At 52.9% G+C, this 21,908-nt stretch overlaps 1 protein-coding gene across 1 annotated transcript in view; it reads left to right on the top strand.

Annotated features, from left to right (window-relative positions):
- Positions 1-716: 716 nt before the first annotated feature.
- Positions 717-21,908, top strand: part of CARM1 (coactivator associated arginine methyltransferase 1) — a 43,573-nt gene continuing 22,381 nt past the window's right edge. Inside the window, exon 1 of the mRNA XM_023733189.1 lies at positions 717-837. Coding sequence (XP_023588957.1) covers positions 753-837 — 85 coding nt within the window. The 5' untranslated portion in view covers positions 717-752. The remainder of the gene's footprint in view (positions 838-21,908) is intronic.

Below are 21,908 nucleotides of genomic sequence, written 5' to 3'. Positions count from 1 at the left end.
CGTGTCGGTATTCCCCGGTGCCCGTCTCCTCACCATCGGCGACGCGAATGGCGAGATCCAGCGGCACGCGGAGCAGCAGGCGCTGCGCCTCGAGGTGCGCGCCGGCCCGGACGCGGCGAGCATTGCCCTCTACAGCCGTGAGTGCGGGGACGCGGGGGCGGGCCGGGCCGTGCGTGGGGACTCGCACGAGGCCGGCCGAGGCAGGGGTCCCTGAGGGGGCGACACGGGTCCGAGCGTGAGGAGCTCTGAGCTGTGGGGGCCTGGCGGGGGTCCTTGGGGCTGAGCTGAGGCCTGGAATGCGAGCCTAGGGACCTGGGCGTGAGGGGCCCGAAGTGAGGGGTGTGAGAAACGGTGTCAGGCTGCCGAGAGAGGACAGGGCGTGCGTGGTGGCCAGAGGGGTGAGACGCCCAGAGTAAGGAGGGACGCGGGAAAGGGGGGAGTGAGGGGCCTGGGATTTGGGGGGGCAGGGTGGACAGGAAGTGGGGGGCTGAGAAGGGAAGGTGAGTGAAGCAGAGGTGTGGGGGCTGGGTGGGAAAGAAAGAGGGCCTGGGGTGTGGGAGGGCTGGGAGCCTCGGGGGCGGGTGTGGCCGCCTTGGCGAGGAGGAGGGTGGGCTGGGGGCTGCTCAGGACAGTCGGAAAGTGGTTCCTAGACTGGGGCGGCCGGGAGGACCTGATCCCGCTCCATATTGAGGGCTTGGTGGTCAGGATCTCTAGAGTGGGAAACTCCTGGACGCGGGTGTGTGAGCCGCAGGATGTGTCCCTGGTGGAAATGTGTAGGGACAGGGCCGAGCCTGAAGTCCGGCTTGGAAGTAAGGGATAATCTCCTCCCTCGCCACAGTCTTGCTTTCTTTTGGGGGATGTGAGAAGCTGGTTACATTTTCAGAAGCTGATTCCCAAACTGACATTTCCGTGGAACAGAATCTCTCATGTGTTTGCCAAGGACTCTGAGTCTTTGTAGTTCATGGTTTTTCTTTCTCTTGTTACTCTTTCTTTTCTTATCTGTTCTCTCGGATTCCTAGTTCACATTTTGCTATTCTGTTTCATTCTGCTTTGTCTCCTAGGGTTTCTTGCACGGATGCCCTGGGGAGGGAGGTCTCTCCTGGCTTTGGTCTGCGTGAATTTTTTGCCACTTTGGGGTCGAGGTGTTCCAAAGAGAAGCCTGGAGCAGTGAGTTCTCATAGGATTTTCCCTGCACCTCGACTTTGAAAAGATAGACTGAAGTATGGTGCCTCTCTTTGCTGGTGCACATCTGGGGTCTTAGACCAGAGGAGGAGGGGGGAGAAGGGTATCAAGACAGATACTTAAGCTCCATCTTAAGGTCAGCAGAATCCAGAGATCATAAGCACGGCCATTCAGTTGGCAAGCACTTAGGCCATCTCTATCCTGGACAGAATAAAGTAGGGCAGCGTTTCTCAAACTAAGATCCCAGGACTTATCCTCAGAGGGCTTACTCTCAAGGAGTTCTAGGAGTTTTTTTTTTCCTTTCCCAATAAACTTTTTTATTTTAGAACAGTTTTAGATTGACAGAATTATTGTGAAGATAGTACAGAGAGTTCCCAGACACCCCACACCCAGTTTCCCTGATCTGTCTCCAGGAGAGTTTTTACATTTTGTGTTTTTGTTTGGTTGATAATCTTGAAGTTATTACTTACACTAAAGACAACACTTCTCTCTTAGAGGTAATTCATAGCCGGAACATGTTTAAAGAGGAGAAAGTCTGCGTTTCTCAAGCTGGGATCCTTATTCTGGGATGATATATTCTCAAGGGACTGGAAGAAGTTTTTTTCTTTATGATGCTCAAGTAACAGTGCCGTGGGGTTAAGAGTGTGGCTTCTGGAGTCAGCCAAAGCTGGGTGTGTCAGTTTCTTTGGCTGCTCAACAATTACCGTAAATGTGGTGGCTTAAAACAACAGAAATTTATTTTCTCACAGTTCTGGAGGCCCGAATCTGAAATGAAGGTGTCAACAAGGCCATGCTGCCTCCGAAGTTTCTAGGGGAGGATCCTTCTTTGGCTCTTCCAGCTTTTGGTGGCTCCCAGTGTTGCTTGGTTTATGGCAGCATCACTGCAATCTTTGCCTCTGTCTTCAATGTGGCTTTCTCCCCATTGTCTGTGTGTCCTCATCTCTTCTTGTAAAGACACTTGTCATTGAATTTAGGGCCAACCCTGTATACAGGATGATATCATCTCAAGATTCTTATTACAGCTGCAAGGATCCTTTTCACAAATAAGGTCGCCTTCAGAGGTTCTAGGGGTTAGGAGGTGGATATATCTCTTTTGGGAGACGTTATTTAACCCACTACATGGATTAGGCTTGTGCTCTGCCATTTTACTAGCCTTGGGACTTTGTGCCTCAGTTTCCTCATAAGATTGTGCGGCCCAGGGTGTTTGCTCATAAATGAACAAAGGTAGCACCTGCTCCCACAGTGGGCTGGCCATGGCCACAGAATTGGCTGGGTTACTGCTCAGGGCGAGGCAGCACTTGTTCTGAGAAAAGGATGGGAGAGAGCGGGCGCACAAGGAGGAATTGCTCTGAAGTGTCCCAGGGAGAGTGCAAAGTCCCAGCATTGGGGCGTGGGGCCTGCATACGTCTGGATCTGAGAGCAGACTGGGCTCAGAGCACTCACCAACAGTTCCCTGGAAAAAGTCAGAGATGGTCCAGCCACTGGGGGGATGTGGGAACTGGACAGGCCAAGGGGAAGCACCCCCTTGTTACTTAGGGGTGAACCAGGCTACTGGAAGCTTTAGGCCCCCTCTCTCATTCTCTTTTTTTTTCAATTGTAAATATGTAACAAAACGTTTGCCATTTCATCATTCTCCACATGTACAACTCAGTGACATTGTGTTCATGTTTAATCATCACTGTTATGTTTCCAAGTTTTTTCATCATGCTTAACAGAAGCTCACTGTCCCCTAAGCAGTGACTCTCTCTCCTGCCCACCCTTGGTAGCCACTAATAAATTTTGGTCTCTATACACTTGCCTATCCTAAGTAGTTCATATAAGTGGGATCATGTAATATTTGTCCTTTTGTGTCTGACTCAGTAGACTTAACCTAATGTTTTCAAAGTTCTGTCATGTGTTAGCATGTATCAGGACTTCATGCTTTCTGGCTGAGTAGTACTCCATTGTATGGATGGACCACGTTTTGTTTATCCATTCTTCTGTTGATGGACACTTACGTTTCTACCTTTTGGCTATTGCAGATAGTGCCGTAATGAACACTGGTGTACACGTATCTGTTTGTGTTCCTGCTTTCAAATCTTTGGGGTCTATACTTAGAAGTGGAATTGCTGGATTTATCTGGTAATTCTGTGTCTAACTTTTTGAGGATCTGTATAGGCCTTCTCTTGGGATGAACTTTCTTCCTTGGCTTTCAGCGTTTTCCAGCCTGGACTCTTCAAGGGCCTGAGTGCTTTGGCCAGGTGAGAAGGTGTCAGGAATCCTTTCTCCCATACTTGGCCATCGAAATTTTCTCCAGAAGAGAAAGGCAGCTGTGTGCTGCAAGCTGCTTGTTCTTCTAGATTCCCAGTATTTGAATCGGTCGTGTTGGTGGGGACATGGGATGTAGTCCAGGACACGTGCATGAATCCCCCATTGCTTCACGTGTGGGAGGTGGACCAGAGGCATCTTTGGGGGCTGATGAGGGCCCCAGTGTGGAACCTAACTGGTGTGGGTCACAAGCTGTGTGGGCTTGAGCTGGCCGTTTCATTTCCTGAGCCTGTTTCTTCGCTTCTGGTAACACTTGCCTGCCCGCAGCCTCAGTTTCCTCATCTGCAGTGCGAGTGATATACCACTTGGATCTCAGGAATGTGGGTGAAGTGGAATGACATGTGCAGCAGGGTGCCTGGAGGTAGCAAGCATTTGGCAAATGGTAGATATTTTTACAGATACTCTTGACAGTGATGTTATTGGTGTGGAGTAGTGAGGAGCTTGCCTTTCTAGGAGGGAGTCCCTTATGCTGCAGGGCTGCCCAGCTCTCTGGCCCCCTTGGATGATGGGAGGAGGGACTCCTGGGCCACGACCTTTGCCGGACTCAGCAGAGCCCAGAGAGGGGAGTGGGGAGCAGGACTTACACCCTGTTCCCTGACATCTGCACCTCCATGTGAGAAAGCTGACAGCTGCAGACAGCCCTGTCCCGGTCACTTAGCGGTGAATACTAGCCCCCACCCCCACCCCTTCTTGCCACTTGAAGTCATCTTGGCCTGTGTCCATGGGATCAGCCAAATGGCGGCTACCGAAACCAGGCCACCTTCCCTGGGCAGAGGTAGAGCCCTTTGGCATGGGCCTCTCGGGCCTTGAGGAAGCTTTGGCATGGCCTCTGTATTTCTTGAACTCCAGCTGCCTTCCCCTTGAAAAGGAGGCAACTTCTCGGGGAAGCCCGTTGTGGGACGGGCCGGGGCAGAGAGCAGAATCGACTCTCAGTTCCCCAGCTCGGTGCGTCCTTTCTGGATTTGACTGTCACTTTTCCTTCTTGGTCAACACAAGTCAATTTGGTTGGTTCTCTGGGCTCTCCCCGCCCCCTTGCTAAGAAGAGTTGTGCCTAGGACTGGCTCTGGCAGGGTCTAAATTTCAGTTTGTGAGGGCCATGCCAGGGTCTGGAAACCCCAGAAAAAAACCCTTGAAAAGAGGGTTGCAGCACCATTCACAATAGTCAAAAGGTAGAAACAACTGAAGTGTCTGTCACCAGATAAATGGATAAAGAAGATGTGGTATACCTACCATACAATGGGCTATACTCAGCCATAAAAGAGAAATGAAGTTCTGATACATGCTACCACATGGATGAACCTGAAGGCATTATTCTGAGTGAAATTAGTCAGACAGAAAAGGACAGATATTGTGTGATCCCACTTATACGAAATATCTAGAAGAGGCAAACGCATAGAGACCAAAGTTTATTAGTGGTGACCAGGGGCTGGGGAGAGGATGGAATGGAAATTATTGCTGAAGGAATGCTGAGTTTCTCTTAAGGGTGATGAAAACCTTTTGGAAACGCATAGTGGTGATGCTGAGTTGTACACTTAAAAAAGGTTCAAATGGCAAACTTTGATATATATATTCTACCACAATAAAATTAAAAAAAAAAAAAAAAGAAAGAAAGGTAGCGAATAGCCTGCCACAGAATCTCCTGACTTCCTTCAGCCATACCCCTGGGACCACTCTGGTCCCTCTGTATGGGCTAGGGAGGGTAGAACCAAAAAAAACAAAAAAGCAAATACAAACCCGTTGCCCTTGAGTCGATTCCAACTCATAGCGACCTTGTAGGACAGAGTAGAGCTGCTCTATAGGATTTCCAAGGCTGTAATCTTTACAGGAGGAGCCCTGGTGGTGCAGCGGTTAAACACTTGGCTGACAACTGAAAAGTTGGCCGTTTGAACCCACTAGCCGCTCTGCGTGAGAAAGATGTGGCAGTCTGCTTCTGTAAAGATTTACAGCCTTGGAAACCCTATTCTGCTGCACCCTACAGGGTCACTATGAGTTGGAATCGACTCGATGGAACAGGTTTGGGTTTGGTTTTCGTTTTAGGACATTCAGTGTTAAGCTGGGGTAACAATTGAGAAAGTTGTTAATACTGTAAGGGCATTAATGTTTCATTGGTGCCTGCAAGTTGCTGTTGGCTACTGTCATTTATCGAGCCTTTGCTGTGTACCAAGCTTGGCATCAACCTGCGTTGATAGGCTTATATGCTTGACCTTAGAAAGAGCTGGGGAAGGGATAGTAGTATGAATCAAAACCTAACCAGTTGCTATGAAGTTGATTCTGACTCATAGCAACCCTATAGGACAGAGTAGAACTGCCCTATAGGATTTCCAAGGAGCAGCTGGTGGATTCGAATTGCCGACATTTTGGTTAGCAGCCGAGCTCTTAACCACTGCACCACTAGGGCCCCAGTATGAATCCAGGGGTCAGCAAACCATGGCCCGTGGGCCAAATTGGGGCTGTGTCCTATTTTTATACAGTAAGAGCCAAGAGAAATTTTTTACATTTTTGAAGGGTTGATTTACAAAACAAAACAACAAAGAAGAATATTCAAGTGAGACTCATAGTGGCCCACAAAGCCTAAAATATTTACTGGCCCTTTACAGAAGAAGCTTGCCAGCCTCTGGGATGAATGAAGTAGGCGGGAGTAGGGGAGCCCTAGGGAACTCGGCCCCAGCCAGCGTTGCTACCTCTACCACAACTCCGAGAAACTGAAAATCCTTTCTCTGTATGTTTCCTGATTGTAGCAGCCAAATAAGTCCACTTTCTGGATTGTATGTGGGCCATTTGGCCTGCCAGTCTTGGCCTTTGCTGTATGTTACCACTAAAACCAAAGAAAACCAAACCCATTGCCGTTGAGTTGGTTCCGACTCATAGCAACCCTATAGGACAGAGTAGAACTGCCCCATAGGGTTTTCAAGGAGCACTGGATGATGGATTCGAACTGCCGACCTTTTGGTTAGCAGCCGAACTGTTAACCACTGTGCCACTAGGGCTCCATGTTACCACTACTAGTCCTTAATCCTGTGAGCTCAGCGATATCAATCTCATTTTATTGGTGGAAAACAGAGGCCAGAGGACTTGACCCAGTTACTTTGCTGGTAGGCAGCAGAGCTGCTTTTGGAGTTCAGGACTGTTGGCCCCCTGCCTTACTTAAACGGAAGATGATCAAGATTCAGTTTATCTGTGCAAAACAGAGACCCAAAGTAGCATTGTCTTAAACAAGATGCCATTTTATTTCTCGTGCTACAGTCTGGAAGCCAGCAGTCCAGAGCTGGTGTGGCCACTCTGCTCCAGGAAGTCCTTAGACGCAGGTCTTTCCAGTTAATCCCTCTCCACCATTTCTGTAATACGGTGTTATTGTGGTTCAACATGGTGGTTAGAGTGCTGCCATTAACACCATCATTCCCAGACAGCAGATAACAGAAGGGACAAAGGAGAAAGGGTGCAAAGCACACGGGCCAGGTGTCTGTCTAGGAAAGTTCACAGAGGCTACTTCAGGACTCTTCTGCTTTCATTCCATTGGCTAGAATGTAGTCACATGACCACTGCTAGCTGCAAAGGAGGCTGGGAAATGTAGGCTTTAATCTGAGCAGCCATGTGCTCAATTAAATTCAAGACTTCTATTTCTGTGGGAAGAAGCCCTGGTGGCACAGCAGCTAAGTGCTCGGCTCCTAACCAAAAGGTTGGCAGTTCAAACCCACCCAGCGGCTTTGCAGGAAAAAGACAGGGTGATCTGCTTCTGTAAAGATCACAGCCAAGAAAACCCTGTGGGGCAGTTCTGCTCTGTCACATGGAGTCACTATGAGTCAAAAATGACTCAATGGCACCTAACAACATTTCTGTGAGAGAAGGAGAGAACAGATACTGGGAGACAGTCAGCCACCTTGGCTGCCTTAGGTAGGATGTGGACCTGGCCAGAGTGTTGGGAAGGGCATTTCTGGGTTCTGGCGAGGTACTCAGGGCAGGTGGGCTATAGCCTAGCTTGGAGGAAGGGAGCTCTGCTGCCTCCCAGCAGTGCACCTGGGTCAAGTCCTTTCACCTCTGTTTTCCACTGATAAAGTGGGATTGATATCACGGAGCTCACAGGATTAAGGACTAGTAGTGATAACATGGAGCCCTGCTGGTGCAGTGGTTAAGTGCTCGGCTGATAACTGAAAGGTTGGTGGTTCAAACCTAGTAGATGCTCCTTGGGAGAAAGATGTGGCAGTCAGCCTCCATAAAGATTACAGCCTTGGAAACCCTGTGGGGCAGTTCTGTTCCGTCCTGTAGGGTCGCTATGAGTTGGATTTGACTCGATGGTAATGGGTCTTAGCGGCAACATACAGCAGCGGAAGAGGTAAAGGGGAAAACAAGCTTGGGCCGTGCAGCAGGGCCTTTTCCCTGTATGCCATCAGGAGCTGCACGGGGGCCTAGCTTGAAAGAAATAGTGTTTTCTGAAGCATATTCTGGCAGCCCGATGTAGAGCGGACTGGATCAGGGGAGAGAGACACCTGAGGCAGCTTCCCGACTAGGGGACGCAGTAGGAATGTGACTGAATAGTTTCACCTTAGCCTGCTCCAGAGCATGTCAGCACTCAGCAGTCATGGAACAGAAGGTGAATTCGGTCCAGGGCATTGGATGTCAGACGGCAGAGGAGTGCAGGTTTGTGGCCAGGGGTCAGGAATGACCTGCCATGTGAGGGTTTGCTTGACTGCACCATGGTTAAAATAAAAGTTGACTCCAGTATTTTTAAAACTGGATGATTTCATACTAAAATCTGACTTTACACCTCAGAAAATTAGAAAGGCTAGCACCATGGCCTCCACGCCCCACTGGCTGAACTGAACAGCTCTGCTTCAGAAGGGTCCTGCCTGCCTGGATGGGCCAGGGTCCCTCTTGCCTGCTGTCACCCCAACATGGAGGTCTGGCACCAGTCTCCAGGTGTCCTCTTGTTTGCACTGGTTTGTTTCTTAAAATAGAGAAACGTTTCTCTGAACCCAGGTTTCTGTCAAGAGTGGGAGCGCGGCCCTTCCCCTCAGCCACGTGCTCATTTTCATTACCCCTCCCCTCCCTGTGGGCGCCCGTTTGAGTTTGAGCCTGAGCCTCTTACAGGCAGTTATGTGGAGTTCCAGGGCCCAGGCCTGGTCTCTACGCCCTGGCTGTGCGCTTGTCTCCTGGCCCCTTTGCTTCCTCATCTGTACACGATCCTTCATTGGAAAGTTGGAAATCCAAACATTTCAAAAACCTATCTTATTTTTGCTACTCATTTGACAGCAAAATCTGACCTGACCTCAGGTGGTGCAGAATCTGACCCAAGCTGACATGTGAGGCTACTTATAATCTTTACAGAGCCAATTCAACATGAACGTTCACACACTTCCCTGCAAAAATTGTGCTTGATTACGGGTGTTGCTGAGACTGCCGGAGAATATTACACGTTTTCTGTACCTTGTTACGTTTATAAAGCCCAACAAGTTTGTAATCTGAAGCACTTTCAGGTAAGGGGACTGTGAGCCTGTCACAGTAACCACCTGTCAGGGCTGTTGTGGCACTTATGTGACATCATGAGTAGAATACAGCTGGCACTGGTGTGAGCAGCACCATGAGCTCTGGGATTACACGTGTGGGTCTGGACGAGGTGGGCATCCAGGGTCTTTTAGAAGGGAGGAGTGTGGCATGGACTCACTGATGACTCAGATGTTAGCCGCAGAGACCAGGGGACTAGCAGAATGGAAGCAAGGGCGCAGCGCCTTTCCAGGGCACCCAGCTCTGTCTGCTTTTGCCAGGACGTCTTGGCCAATGGGAGGGAAAGACCCACTCAGGAGAGATGCCTGGAATGGATGGGCAGACCTGGGAGTCACTGCCCCGAGGTGGAGAGTCGAGGTGGGGAGAGGGTTCAGTGCGTGGCTGGGCCTCTGGGTGCATCCATGATGCCCTTGAAATTGTGCACAGTTTTGCATAGTGGTGAGGACCTCTGCCTGGGGTAGAAGGATGAAGATCAGTGACTGTGGCCTTGCACAAGCCTCCCAGCCTCAATGTACTCATCTATAGAGTGGGGTGACTGTCGCACCCCTCTGGAGGAGGTTGTGAACGTGAAAGAACCTGTGTAAAATTCTCCGCACGGAGTGCCTAGCACTGAGGAAACACTCTGTCGGTAATCTGGCGGTGGAGTCGCTGTTGGTTCTCTGTGCGTTTTTCTGGGGAGACGCTCCCTGCTTTTATCAGATTCTCAAGGGAGTCTGTGGCCGAGAAAGGTTGAAAGCCCCTCGAGGGCAGAGCCAAACAGGGCTGGAACGATCGTCCCTGGTTTTCAAAAATGGTTTTAAATGAGGTGAAATTCACATAACATAAAATTAACCATCTAACAGTGACATTTTCATAAAATAATTCAGTGGCGTTTTAGTACGTCACAGTGTTGTGCAACCACCACCTCTATGTAGCTCCAAACCATTCACTCCAAAGCAGACTAAATAGTAGTGCCCATCGAGTAGTCATTCCCTATCCCTCCTCCCCCACAGCCCCTGGCCACCACCAGTCTGCTTTCTGTCTCTGTGGATTTACCTATTTGGGGTATTTCACATATATGGAATCATACAGTGGGTGACCTTTTGCGTCTTCTTTCACACAGCATAATGTTTTCCAGTTGATCCCTATTGGTAGCACTTAACCTGTGATTCATTTCTCCTTGTGGCTGAGTAATAGTCCATTGTGTGTATATACCACATTGTGTTTATCCATTCATTTGCTGATGGGCATTTAGGCTGTTCTCACCTTTTGGCTATTGTGAATAGTGCTGCAGTGAACATTGGTGTACGTCCCTGCTTTCACTTCTTTTGGGTACGTACTTAGGAGTAGCATTGCTGGGTCATATGATAGTTCCATGTTTAACTTTTTGGGGAACCTGCCCCTGGTTTGTGAGGGATGGGGTGCAGTCAGCAGGCGAGGTGGGAGGCCTGAGCGGGGCAGGGCTGCCTCGCCTGTGGTGGTGGGACAGGCTTTGAAAGGGCAGGAACGGGAGGTCAGCGGTGTCAGATGCTGCCAAGAGGTCAGACCACTGGAGAGCCAAGGAGAGGTCACTAGATTTCTGATCGGGAGGCTGCAGACATTCTCTGAGAGCAGCCTCTGAGGGCTGCAGTGGGGGAGGGGTCTGGCCAGATGGCAGGTCTGGGGAGGAGGATAGTGAGATAGATAGGAGGTGGGGAAGCCGACCTTTTCCAGCAGGAGTCTGAAGCTCACCCTGGCGCCGCCCCCCTCACCCCTCAGTTCTTTGATGATGGGGAAACCCGACCTTTCATTCACTCAACCAGAAATATGTATTGAGAGTGGACCCTGCTGTCGTTTTTGCACGGTACTTAGCACTCGTTCCATTTTAAACCGTCAGCAAAAATTTACTGAGTGTCTGCTGTGTGCCAGCCAGTGTCTCTTCTAGGAGCTAGGGAGACGGTGACGACTGAGATTAACACAGGGTCCCGTATTTGGAGGTCTCAGGACAGTGGTACGACAGGCACTAAATCAGCAATCACGTAAACACCTTAGTGCACAACAGTCATCTATGCTGTGAAAAAATTAGCTAAGGTGCTTGAGAAAGGCTCGGTGGGTCTGCTTATCTAGGGAGGGAGGGCTGGGTGGAGGGCTAGGTAGGGGAGTGGCCAGGGCCTGCTCAGAAAGGGGCATTAAAGGCACCACAAGAAGAGCAGGTGAGGCCAAGGGCACGGTAGGGCCTGGTGGTTAAGAGTGCAGACCAGAGCCGGCTGCATGGGTCTAGGTCTTGGCTCCTCCCCTTACCATCCGTGTGACCCCGCTGTGCCTCTGCTTCCTCATCTGTAAAATGGGGATCATGAGAGCGTCTACCTTAGAGGGTTGTTGTGAGTTAATAGAAGTCAAGTCCCCCTGAGGTGTGTGAAACTTCCCAGGCCAGAGGGAAGGCCTGTGGGCCCGGCATGGCCAAAGGGCAGCCGAGGGGCCAGTGAGGCTTGAGGAGTGGGAACTGGGAGAGGTGGCCCGCCATGTGGGCCCCAACAAGGGGTTTACCTTTTATTCCAGGAGTGATTTGGAGGGAAGTGACGCCTGTAGTCAAGGCCGGGCTCAAGCCCAGTTCTGCCCTGACCTTTCCTAGCAGGGTAACCATAGCAGGCTGACACCTCAGTTTCCTTGTTGGCAGGGAGGATTCATTGAGGGGCTTGGCTGGTAGAAGGCAGCTTTGGTGAGAGTGGGCATCTGGGCCTGGAGACATAGCCCTGTGCAGGTTAGACCTGGTCCCCATCCTCGGTGCACTCCTAGTCTTGGGGAGCAGAGAGAAGGTGGACCAGGAACCCACTGCCACCACCCCCCACCCCCGGCTGGGGAAATGGCCCAGGGAGCAGCTGTTGAAGAGAATGGCAACCAAGGAGCTAGGGTGCGGGTAGGGAGTGAGTTGAGGTGGACAAGAGGGAACTCACGGGGACGTGGAGGGGCAGTGGCCTGATCCAGGTGGGCAGCTGGGGTCTGTGGTCCCTGTGGTGTCATTCCTGCCGCTTGCCTGGATTCTCCATCCCGACTCCTTCCCCCTGCCCTCCCCATCCTGGACCAGATGCTGGACTTTGGCAGCCCTCTCCGGCTTAGAAGGCGGTCATGATTGGCATGGGCTATGGGGCAGGCAGACCTGGGTCCAAGGTCTTACCTCTCCTTGGCCTTTGACCTTAGCCAAGTGACCCTAGCTCCTCTCTCTCCACTTTCTCCTGTAAAATGGAGGGCAGTTTTGAAGATCTGTGATGCCCTTAAGTGCCCCCCGCACATGGTAGAAGAGTAACAAATGGTGTGTCCTTGGTCTCCTAAAACCTGCTGTGTGGTCTGGAGGAGACTGTGTGTCCCAGTGTGTCCGGCGTGGCCAGATGATGGGACAGGTCAGAAAAACCTGGGCAAGTGGAGCTGGGAGAGGCCCGGAGAGGTGGCTCTGGAAACCCTCCACCAAACCCTCTTTGTCTTGAATGATTCAGGAGGAGGAACCCCTCTGCCTCTTAGCGTGACTTCTCTGGCCCCTCAGAGGCATACCCCTTCATCCTCTCAGATACACACGTCTGTCTCTGTTGGGGGGCTTGCTTGGAAAGCAGCAGGATTTGGACTCCCAGGAACAGGGAGGGGCAGGGCGGGTGGCATCCTTCAAATCCTCTCAGAAATGATGGCACCTGCCCTGCCACTCTTCACACGACACGTGGTAGCTCTGACATTTGGTGGAAGAACCTGGAGTCCCTCTTCCTTCCCTGATTGCCCCACTTACCCACAAAAAGCAGTTCTATGAGGAAAATCCAGACCAGGCTCACCCCAGGCCCGAAGGAGATTCTGTGAGCCCTCTGTGGGCCCTTGTGTGTCTCCTCCAGTGGGTTTTTGTTTTTATTACTTACTTATTTTAATTGCTGTTTAATTAACACAGATGCCCAGGCCTTAGGTGTGCTGGTTGATGCCTTTGACAGTTGTGCACCCCCCTGTGTAACGCCACCCAAAGCTAGTCATTTAGCGCGGCCCTCACCCTCCGGCAGTTTTTGTTCAGTCAGGCGGCCCCTCCTTCCCGTCTGCTCCTCGGGTGGCCCCTCCTGCCGTTTGTTCCCTGCTGCCAGGTTGCAGGGCATTCTTGAAAACAGGTCCAGACTGGTTTGGGGGGCTCTGTCCCTCCCCGCCTTGCATAGCAAGGGGAGAACCCCCTTTTATTCGATCTTTTTGTCTGTCTCTTTAAAGCATTTCATTACCCACAGCTTTGGCAAGAGCGGGTCTGGGCTGTTTTTCTTTTTAAGATTGTTGGCAGATTTTGTCCCCAGCTAATTGTGTTCCCGGAGCTGAGGTTCATTTTCGCTGGATGCGTTACACATGTACTAGCGTAATGGTTTTATGTACAGAAACCTGCCTGACAGCGTGGGCATGGCAGGAATTCTGGGCGAGGACCGCTGGACGCTCAACACGCTAATGAAAAAGGGATGCTCTTGTGAGGCCCCCCCGAGGGAGGGGAATAAATAATCAAAGACAGATTGGGGGGTGTCTTGCAGACCCAAGGGGGACATTCCAGAGGATTTGCCGCATTCTTCCTGGAGATGGAGGGAAAGCGAAGGCAGACCCTCAGGGAGCAGCAGGCTGGAGCTTCCAGGCTTCCTTGTGTAGCCGAGGTCCCTTGAGAGACTCTCCGTCTGAGTCCTGGCTGTGTGACCAGAGGTTTGGGGTCAGCAGTGTCAGATGAGTCACCCTGTAGCTTCCAGGTGGCTCTTGTCCGCACCTCCTGGTGGCCCTACTTATCAATGCTCCGGAGCCCTGCTAATGTTCAGTGAACACTAATGACGTGCCAGGCAGGCACTGTTCCACGCACTTTACGTTCATTGACTTGAGTAGCCATCACAACAGCCCTGAAGGTCGGCTGGCCACTGTGTACTGTTGGTAGGTTGTTCACCGTACAAGGGTACCCAGCAGTGGTGCAGTGGGGGTGAGACCTGCCTGTTCTGTGATCTCCAAGCCCTGCCCCCATGGGGAGCCACAGTAGTCACATTTTATATATGGCGAAACTGAGGCACTGAGTGGTTGGCAGCAGAGGTGGAATTCGAACCCCACCACGCTCTGCTGCCTCTCGCACCGTTTCTCTGAGCCCAATGCCTCAATAGGTGGTGGTGAATTGGTAAGATAAAAGAGGATGTAGCACCTGGTGTCAGGGACGCGCCCAGCCAAGTCTCATTCCTCCCCTCCATCCCACTCAGCTGGTCTTTGTCCTGTGTAAGGACGGTGGCCACATCGGAGTCCTCTGGAGCTCGCAAAGCTGAGTTTGCCTCATTGCTGATTCCTCTCTGGTGTTAGGCAGTGTCGGCCCCCTCTCGCCTGCTCTGCATCTGGAGTCACATCTGGTGAGGCAGCCTGCAGGCCCAGGGTGGGAGGCGGCCCCCCTGACTCAAACATCCTGCTCTCCAAGCCCGAGGTGGGGCCAGGGGGCCCACGGAGCCTTCAGGGGCCTGGCGGAGGCCCGTCTGGCAGCTGTGGAGATGCGGCCCCCGGACATCCTGTTTCTCTCCTGGGCCAGTGGTCAAAACCTTTGAGGCTGGGATTCCACATCTGCCTTAAGTCCTGGGCAGCTTTTTCACTGACCCTGTTCCTCCGTCGTCCATTCTCCGCTGAGCCTGTCCCTGCCTCATCCTCTTGCCTCTTCTGGTTTGGACTCTCTGGAGCCACCCGGGTCCCCTGGTTGAGGCCCCTTAGCTAGCCTCAGAGCAGGCACTCCCTCCTGTTCCTCAGACACCCTGGTGAGCTCAGCTTCCCTGTGCTCATGTTCTCCCCCTCCGCAGCCTGGGGTCCTCCCGCTGCCCCGTCAGGCCTCATTCCACCCCAGCCTTCCAGGCCTCCCTGAGTGTCCGCTCTGCCAGGGGCCTCTCCTGCCTGCCTTGGTCCCCACAGCACACTGCCTGGCTAGCCCCGCCGGGGTATGGAATGCAGCACTGGCGTCTCCCCAGCTCTTGCTGGTGTCAGAGGCAGAGGAGACCATCGGCGACCTCCTCACAGCCCTAGGAGGCAGGCCTGGGGGACACTGCCTACCTGCTGTGGTCAACCAGCCAGACTCGGCCAGGCCTGGCCCTTCCTGGGCCCAGCGCTCACATCGTTCCCACCATCCTGAGCGTGGGCTCCCCACGGACCTCCTAGCCTCCCCAGCTAGACTCTCCAGCTGAGTTGGGGTGTGTGGGGGTTGGCTGTCTTTAGACCAGCTTCTGGGTCCCCAGACTGAGGTGTGCAGAACATATCTCTCTGTGCCTCAATCTCCTGTCGTGAACATGGGGCTAAGGGTGCCCGGAGGGTGGCTGTGAGTGTTAACCACAGGGCAGATGCCTGAGAGTGCTGCCTGGTGTTCCATAAATTACAGCTTCAAAATCCCGCAGCCGGAGAAGAAAGGCAGGCCAGGGAGGCCCCGCCGCCCAGTGTGGGGGCGAGGGGGGCCTGTGCGGGCCGGTGCTATTGCTTTGCCCTCGCTTTTCTGATAATTATTCGCTAAGCTCCCGCGCTTTCAGGGATGCGGAACCCCATCGCACATCTGCCACCCCTTTTGTAGCTCACAAAGCCCTGGGTGGCAGGCAGGCAGCTGATTAGCATGGCTAGGGGGGACATTTGCATGTAATAGCTCCCACCGAATCAGGGCCCGAGTGTTCTTTTCAGAAAACCCAAGCTCTTTCTTTGTCTTGTCCTCCTTTTCTTGGGATTTACCCTTCAGCACATCCCATTATTAGACTTGTGTTCAGGTTCCTCCAGACCAGGCTCGCAGGGCCTGAAGCCTTTAGCCCATGATGGCAGAGCTGCCCCCTTACCTGCTTAGGGACCACTGAGCCCCCCCACCCCCAGGCCTCTGACCTCCTGAAACCACTTGCTGATTATGGGGTTTGAGTTTCCTTGGTGCAGAGGCCCTTCTCTGGCCCCTGGTGACCCTTGGTGCCTCATGTCCAGCCTGGCATTTCTCTAGGTGCCACCCCAGGAGCAGCCCCAGCAGTCTCTTTGGCTTCAGACCCAGCAGGAAGGGCAGCTTGCAGCCCAGTAGTGGTGGGGGCCACGGAGGCCTTTGCCTCCCTAATGGCCGCCGCTGGGGCACAGGAACCTGGTCCAAGCCCAGCCCTCCCCAGTGTCTGCTACCACTGGGACTAGGTGACTGCAGGAGTGAGTGTTTTGCCCCAGGACAGCCTGTATTCTCAGAGCCCCTCCTGAAGTAAAGATTGAACTTTCCAATTTAGTGAGTTGCTCCACAAATTGCCAGCCCTGGACCCCAACGCGAGCCTTTTGGGCCAGCAAAAATGGCAGTTGGTTAAGTTATCCTGAAATATTTTAAAAGGAATAAAGGATAACATGTCAAATACCCATGCGCTTTCACCCTCACTTTAAGAAATAAAACACTGCTGATAGAATGCAGTCCCACCCATCACATCTCCCTCCCAGAGGGGTAACCGGCACCTTAAATATGGTGGTTAGCATCTGGAATGGACCGTTTGACCTGGCCTAAAAATCTAACCTGGAAGCCTTTTAGCTTAAAATGAAGACAATTAGCAACCAGTGTGTGATGCTGATCTCTCTACGTCTCTTGTGGCCAGATGGCTGCTCCCATGTCTGTGAGGGGCCAGTGAGCCTGGATCTGGACACCTGAGGGGCTCCCAGTGGGTGAGTTCTAAGGGTGGCCAGCTTGGGGACAGGGCCAGATGCTGTTCTGGGCCGGGCATGGTCTGGTATCCAGAAGCCTCTCAGGGGCTGCTTGTCTCTTGCCTCCAGCCAGCGTGCACTGGGGACATGGGAGCTGAGCCTAGTGTTTTGCAACAGTCACACCCACTGTGTGCCCATGGGTCTTGGGTATGTGAGTCCTCGTGGCGACACTGTGGGCGATGCATTACTGTTTATTTTTCTGGACGAGAAAGCCAAGGCTTAGGGAGGTGAGGTCACTTTGCTAGCAGGTGGCAGTTGGAATTCAAGCCTGGTCTAGCTGACTATCATGCTAGTTCAGGTCCGGTGACTGCACCAGGTTGGGTGGCCTCCAGGCCAAGCGAGAAGGGCTTTCCCTGGTGACAGCTGCCTGGAATGCAGGCCATGAGATCCTGTTGTCCTGGGCTTGAGGAAACCCGAGCCTCTAGTGGTCCCTGCAGCCTAGCCTGCCCCACCCCACCTCCACCACGCCCACTGAGGGGTGTGGGGGCTCAGAAAGGCTCAGAGAGCCCTGTCCTTACCCTCCAGCTCTCAGAGGTGCCCCTTGTCGTGGTGACACCCTGGAGGCTGCAGAGGGTGGGAGCTCAGTGCCTGTCCCCCCTTCCCTGCCCGCTGTTCCATTGCCCACCAGCAGCAGGGCTCGAGAGGCAGAGGGGTGGACGGCCAAATCCAGGTCCTGGTCCAGCCCTGTCGCTGGGGAGGGGCCGGATGACTGGAGGGGATAGTTACCTGCGGTCAGGACTGCCTTTTGTTTAGTTATCTTTCACGTACTGGGTAAAAGTTCAGACAGTTCAGAAGGACATGTAAAGCGAAAAGTCAGTCTTTGTCCTTCTGTCCCCACACCGCCGGTTGTCTTCTGGGGTGGCCTTCGGCAGGTTTCTCCAGCATACACAAGCCAGCACACATAAGTCTGCCCTCTGTGAACCACTGCTGCAAGTTCTGCACATTTCAACAGTAGGAAACGAGAATGTGGTGGAATCGTAGACTCCCTTCCCAGAGGCTACACCCGCAGCATTTTTTCTGTGTTTCTAGAGAAGCCCCTTGTCTGCAGTGCTGGCGCCAGCCCCGCCCCCCATTTTGACACTTAGGGTGTGTATCTTTCACGCTATTCTGCCCCCGACAGTGGGGCTTGGCTGTCTGAGCATGTCAGTTTGTCCGTTTCTTTTGGGTGGCTGCATTCATTTTCGCAGCCCCCACATGGATAGGATTGAATGGTTTTCTGCTGCTGATCCAGGTCTGTCTTTGCAGACGTTTGCAGGTAGAGCTATAGGATAAATCCCCAGCACAAATTGCGCTTGGAAGAGTTGCCCAGACTTGGATTGACACAGCTGCAGTGCCAGGGTCAGTACCATTTTTGGGCTCCCAGGTCTGGGTGCTGGCGGGGAGGCACTGGAGGGTAGGGCCTGGCCAGAGAAGTTCAGGGTGATCTCATGGTCCTCAAATACTCCAGGGCCAGACAGTGTGTAAGGAGCCCTGGTGGCGCAGTGGTTAAGTGCATGGCTGCTAACTGAAAGGTTGGCAGTTTGAACCCACCAGCGGCTTTGCAGGAGAAAGATACAGCAGTCTGCTTCCATAAGGATCACAGCCTTGGAAACTCTATGGGTCAGTTCTACTCTGTCCTAGGGTTGCTATGAGTCTGAATCAACCTGACGGCAACGGGTTTGGTTTTGGTGGGCAGTGTGTGGCGGCAGCTGTCCTGGCACTTCTCCAAGGATGGCATCTGAGGAGCCAGCTTAGGTTACGGCAGGAAAGAGGAGCCAGGACTGAGTTAGGATTCCTTTTATTAAACACTTACTCCACGCTTTGGGGAGTCCCTGGAAGGTGCAAACGGTTAACTGCTGCTAACCTAAAGATTGGAGGTTCGAGTCCACCCAGAGGTGCCTGAAAAGAAAGGCCTGGTGCTCTATTTCTGAAAAATCAGCCATTGAAGACCCTATGGAGCACAGTTCTACTCTACACATGTGGGGTTGCTGTGAGTTGAGTTGACTTGATGGCATCTGGAAAAAAACACGCTTTACCTCCAGTATCTCATGGCATAGAGGAGTTTTTATCCCATTTTACAGATGGGGCTCCTGAGGTCAGGGATGAAGGCAGATAGTGGGTCAAGGATTAGAGCCCAGGGTTGACAGACTCCGTGAGGCCCTGGGGTCATGGGGCTGGCTGCCTCCACGTGGGTTATGTCATTTCACCTGTGGGATGTGTCATGATTGTGTCCACAAATGTGGAAAGAAAGGATCAGAGACGAGAAGGGGTTTGCCCGAGGCCAGACAGCTGGAGAGTGTGAATTTGGCCCTGAACCCAGGTCCTTCTTGACTCCAAAACCAGTCGTTTTAACTACCACTCTCCTTGGCCGTCCCTGCTGGATGATCCCAGAGTGATCTCTCCCCTTCCTTGGCCATTTGGGTGCCAGGCCACATAGGGATGGAGGGGAAGCTTCTGGTGCCGACAGTTTGGAAATGAGTTGGTGCTGCCAGGGCAGTGAGGCTTGGTGCCTCTAGAAGTGAGAAGCTGTTTTCAGATGCCAGGTCGTTGTCACTTGGTATCTTAGTTATCTAGTGCTACTATAACAGATATACCACAGGTGGATGGCTTTAACAAACAGAAATTTGTTCTCTCACAGTTTAGGAGGCTAGAAGTATGAATACAGTGTGCCAGCTCCACGGGAAGGCTTTCTCTCTCTGTCGGTTCTGTGGGAAAATCCTTGTCATGAATCTTGCTGTGGTCTAGGAGCTTCTCAGCACAGGGACCCCAGGTCCAAAGGATGCACCCAACTCCCGACTCTTCTTTCTTAATTGTATGAGGTCCCTCTTCTCTCTCCTCCCTTCTCTCTTTTATATCTCAAAAGAGATTGACTCAAGATACAACCTAATCCTGTAGATTGAGTGGTGCCTCATTAACATAACTGCCTCTAATCCTGCCTCATTAACATCATAGAGGTTAGAATTTACAACACATAGGATAATCACATCAGATCACAAAATGGTGGACATCTAGGCAAGTTGACACATACTTTGCGGGGACACAATTCAATCCAGAACGCTTGGCCTGGCTCAGGAGTCCCCTCCTTCCACGGTCCGCCTGGGCTCTGAATTGCACCCCAGCCATATGTATCCGATCACCCTGTTTCCTTCCTTTCAGCACTTGCTCCAGCTCCGATTACCCTGCTTCTCGGTGCTGGTGTGCTTCCATTGCAGCCTAGGTGCTGAGGAGGTGGGGCGTTGTTCTCTTGTTCACACTGGGTCCTCCTGCCACCACAGCAGGATCTGCTGAAGAGTACTGCGACCCTGAGCAGAGAGCTGTCACCTGGGTAGGCTTAGGAGAGCACCTGGATTTTTCCATGCCTGGGAGGTCTTGTCCTCCCTTTCACCCAGCTCTGCTCTTGTACTCTGGAATGTTTCCTCTGGAAGGTGAACAGTCCATGTTTTATTTGGCGATTCAATAAAATACCTCACATTTGGACGAGCATTTCTGCACACTGCACCCTCCCCCCACAAGTCTGCTGAGATAAATCGCTTTAATTATTCCTCTGCCTGGTGGCTGTAACAATTTTCCTGCTGGAGAGGCAAGGGCTGGAAACACGGGCTTTTTTTTTTCTCCTCCTGAGCTGGTAGCTGCTTTCCCGTCTCGCCCTCACCTCCCTGCTGTCCATCTGGCAGAAGACTTCCGCTCGCACGAGGATGGAAGGTTCTACGGGAGGAGAGAGTTTAACTCCAGGCCTGTGTCCCTGTCCCACTGGGCCCCTCTGACCCAGGTCAGCCCATTGTGAGGGACTGAGGACCCCTACTTGTTCCATTGTTCCAGCTTACGGAAGTCAGGGACAGGCTGGCATTTGGTCCTGGGCACCTGGACCACCACACTCTGCTGCCTCCTGTGCTTGGGGAAGACACTGGTTCCCAAGGCACCAGGCCTCCCCTGACCCTGTGCCTCAGGGGTCCATTCAGGTCGGCATTCCTGAGTGCATTGTGCTGGCCATGTCAGTACTTCACGGATCCTAAGGTGGGCGAGCAGGGCAAGTGTTAAGGAACTACCACTGCAGTGGGTGTGTGTGCAAGAAGTGCTGGAGGACCTCTAGGGGGAGGTGACAGGGAAGCAGGGGAAGAGGGGATGGATTTTCCAGGCTGAAGGTCCCCCAGATGCCAGAGAGCGCCAGTGCCCATGGTCTGGGGGAGAGAAGACCAGCAGGGCCCAACTGGAGAGATGGAGGGGGCTGCGAGGAGGCTGCAGGTGTTGGCAGGGGGCATGTGAGCCTCAGAAGGAGTTTGGGTTTATTCCAGAAGGCTCTGGGAATCCACGGAGGGGCTTTAACCAGGCGAGAGACTTCAGCAGATTGTGTTAGACATTCCTATGACTCATACAATGGACCAGAGGTCCCGAAGGAGGCAGCTGCAGCCGTCCCCAGACAGGATGGTAGTCTGGACCAGGAGCCATTCCCTTCCACACATGGCATGTCCCCCCCCGACCATATAATCAGAGAGCCCCTTGAGACAAATCACTCTGTTTCTAACTCATTGATTTAGCCAGCTTTTTTGAGGCCCTCCTGGGTGCTGGGTGCTGGCTTCAGCCCAGGAATGGTGGTGAACCGGACAGACGGGGCTCCTGCCTCACTCCCACGGTTGTGCATTTTCAAGCTTGGGATCAGAGAGCCCCCTTTCCCTTAGGGCCCACCAAATCCTGCTGCCCTGAATCCCAGGGACCTGTCCTGTGAAGCCAACAAGGAAGGGGTGGGGTCCACAGGGGGGTGGTTAGTGGGCGGGGAGCAAGTCGCCTGTCTGCCTCCTGCCTGGCCACATGCCTCTCAGCTCCACCTCCAGCCCCATCCCTGTCCCCATCCCCATCGCCATGCCCACTTTCTCCACTCTGCATCCCCAGCGGCATCTCTCACAGCACGAGGTCTCCTGGCGCCGCCCGTGGCTCTGGGAGTGGCCTCCTGTGATCCCTCAACAAAGCTCCTGTGGAGCAGCACGTCTTTCCTAGGAGTCTTCTCTCAGCATCTTCCCTGCCAGCCAGCTGTCTTGATCACCCCCATTCAGATGTGCGGACCCCTAGTCTCCAGCCTCCTCGGGCTGGAAGCTTCATTCTGATACTCCTGCCCAGGCTGGGTCACACGCCACCTCTAGGCTCCCGCAGTGCCCATCACCTGGGGATGTCACGGCCTGGCTGCCCTTCACTTTCCCACCTGGCCATCCTCACCTCTGGGATGAGGAGCATGTGTCTCCATGGCTCAGTGATGGAGAAGGGGCTCGTACCGTGTCTCTGCATCTGTGATTCCAGAC

The sequence above is a fragment of the Trichechus manatus genome, unplaced genomic scaffold, assembly GCF_000243295.1.
Source record: "Trichechus manatus latirostris isolate Lorelei unplaced genomic scaffold, TriManLat1.0 scaffold00057, whole genome shotgun sequence".
In the NCBI taxonomy this organism is placed as follows: domain Eukaryota; kingdom Metazoa; phylum Chordata; class Mammalia; order Sirenia; family Trichechidae; genus Trichechus; species Trichechus manatus.
The sequence above is the reverse complement of the archived record's forward strand: the minus strand, read 5'-3'. Positions and strand labels throughout refer to the sequence as shown.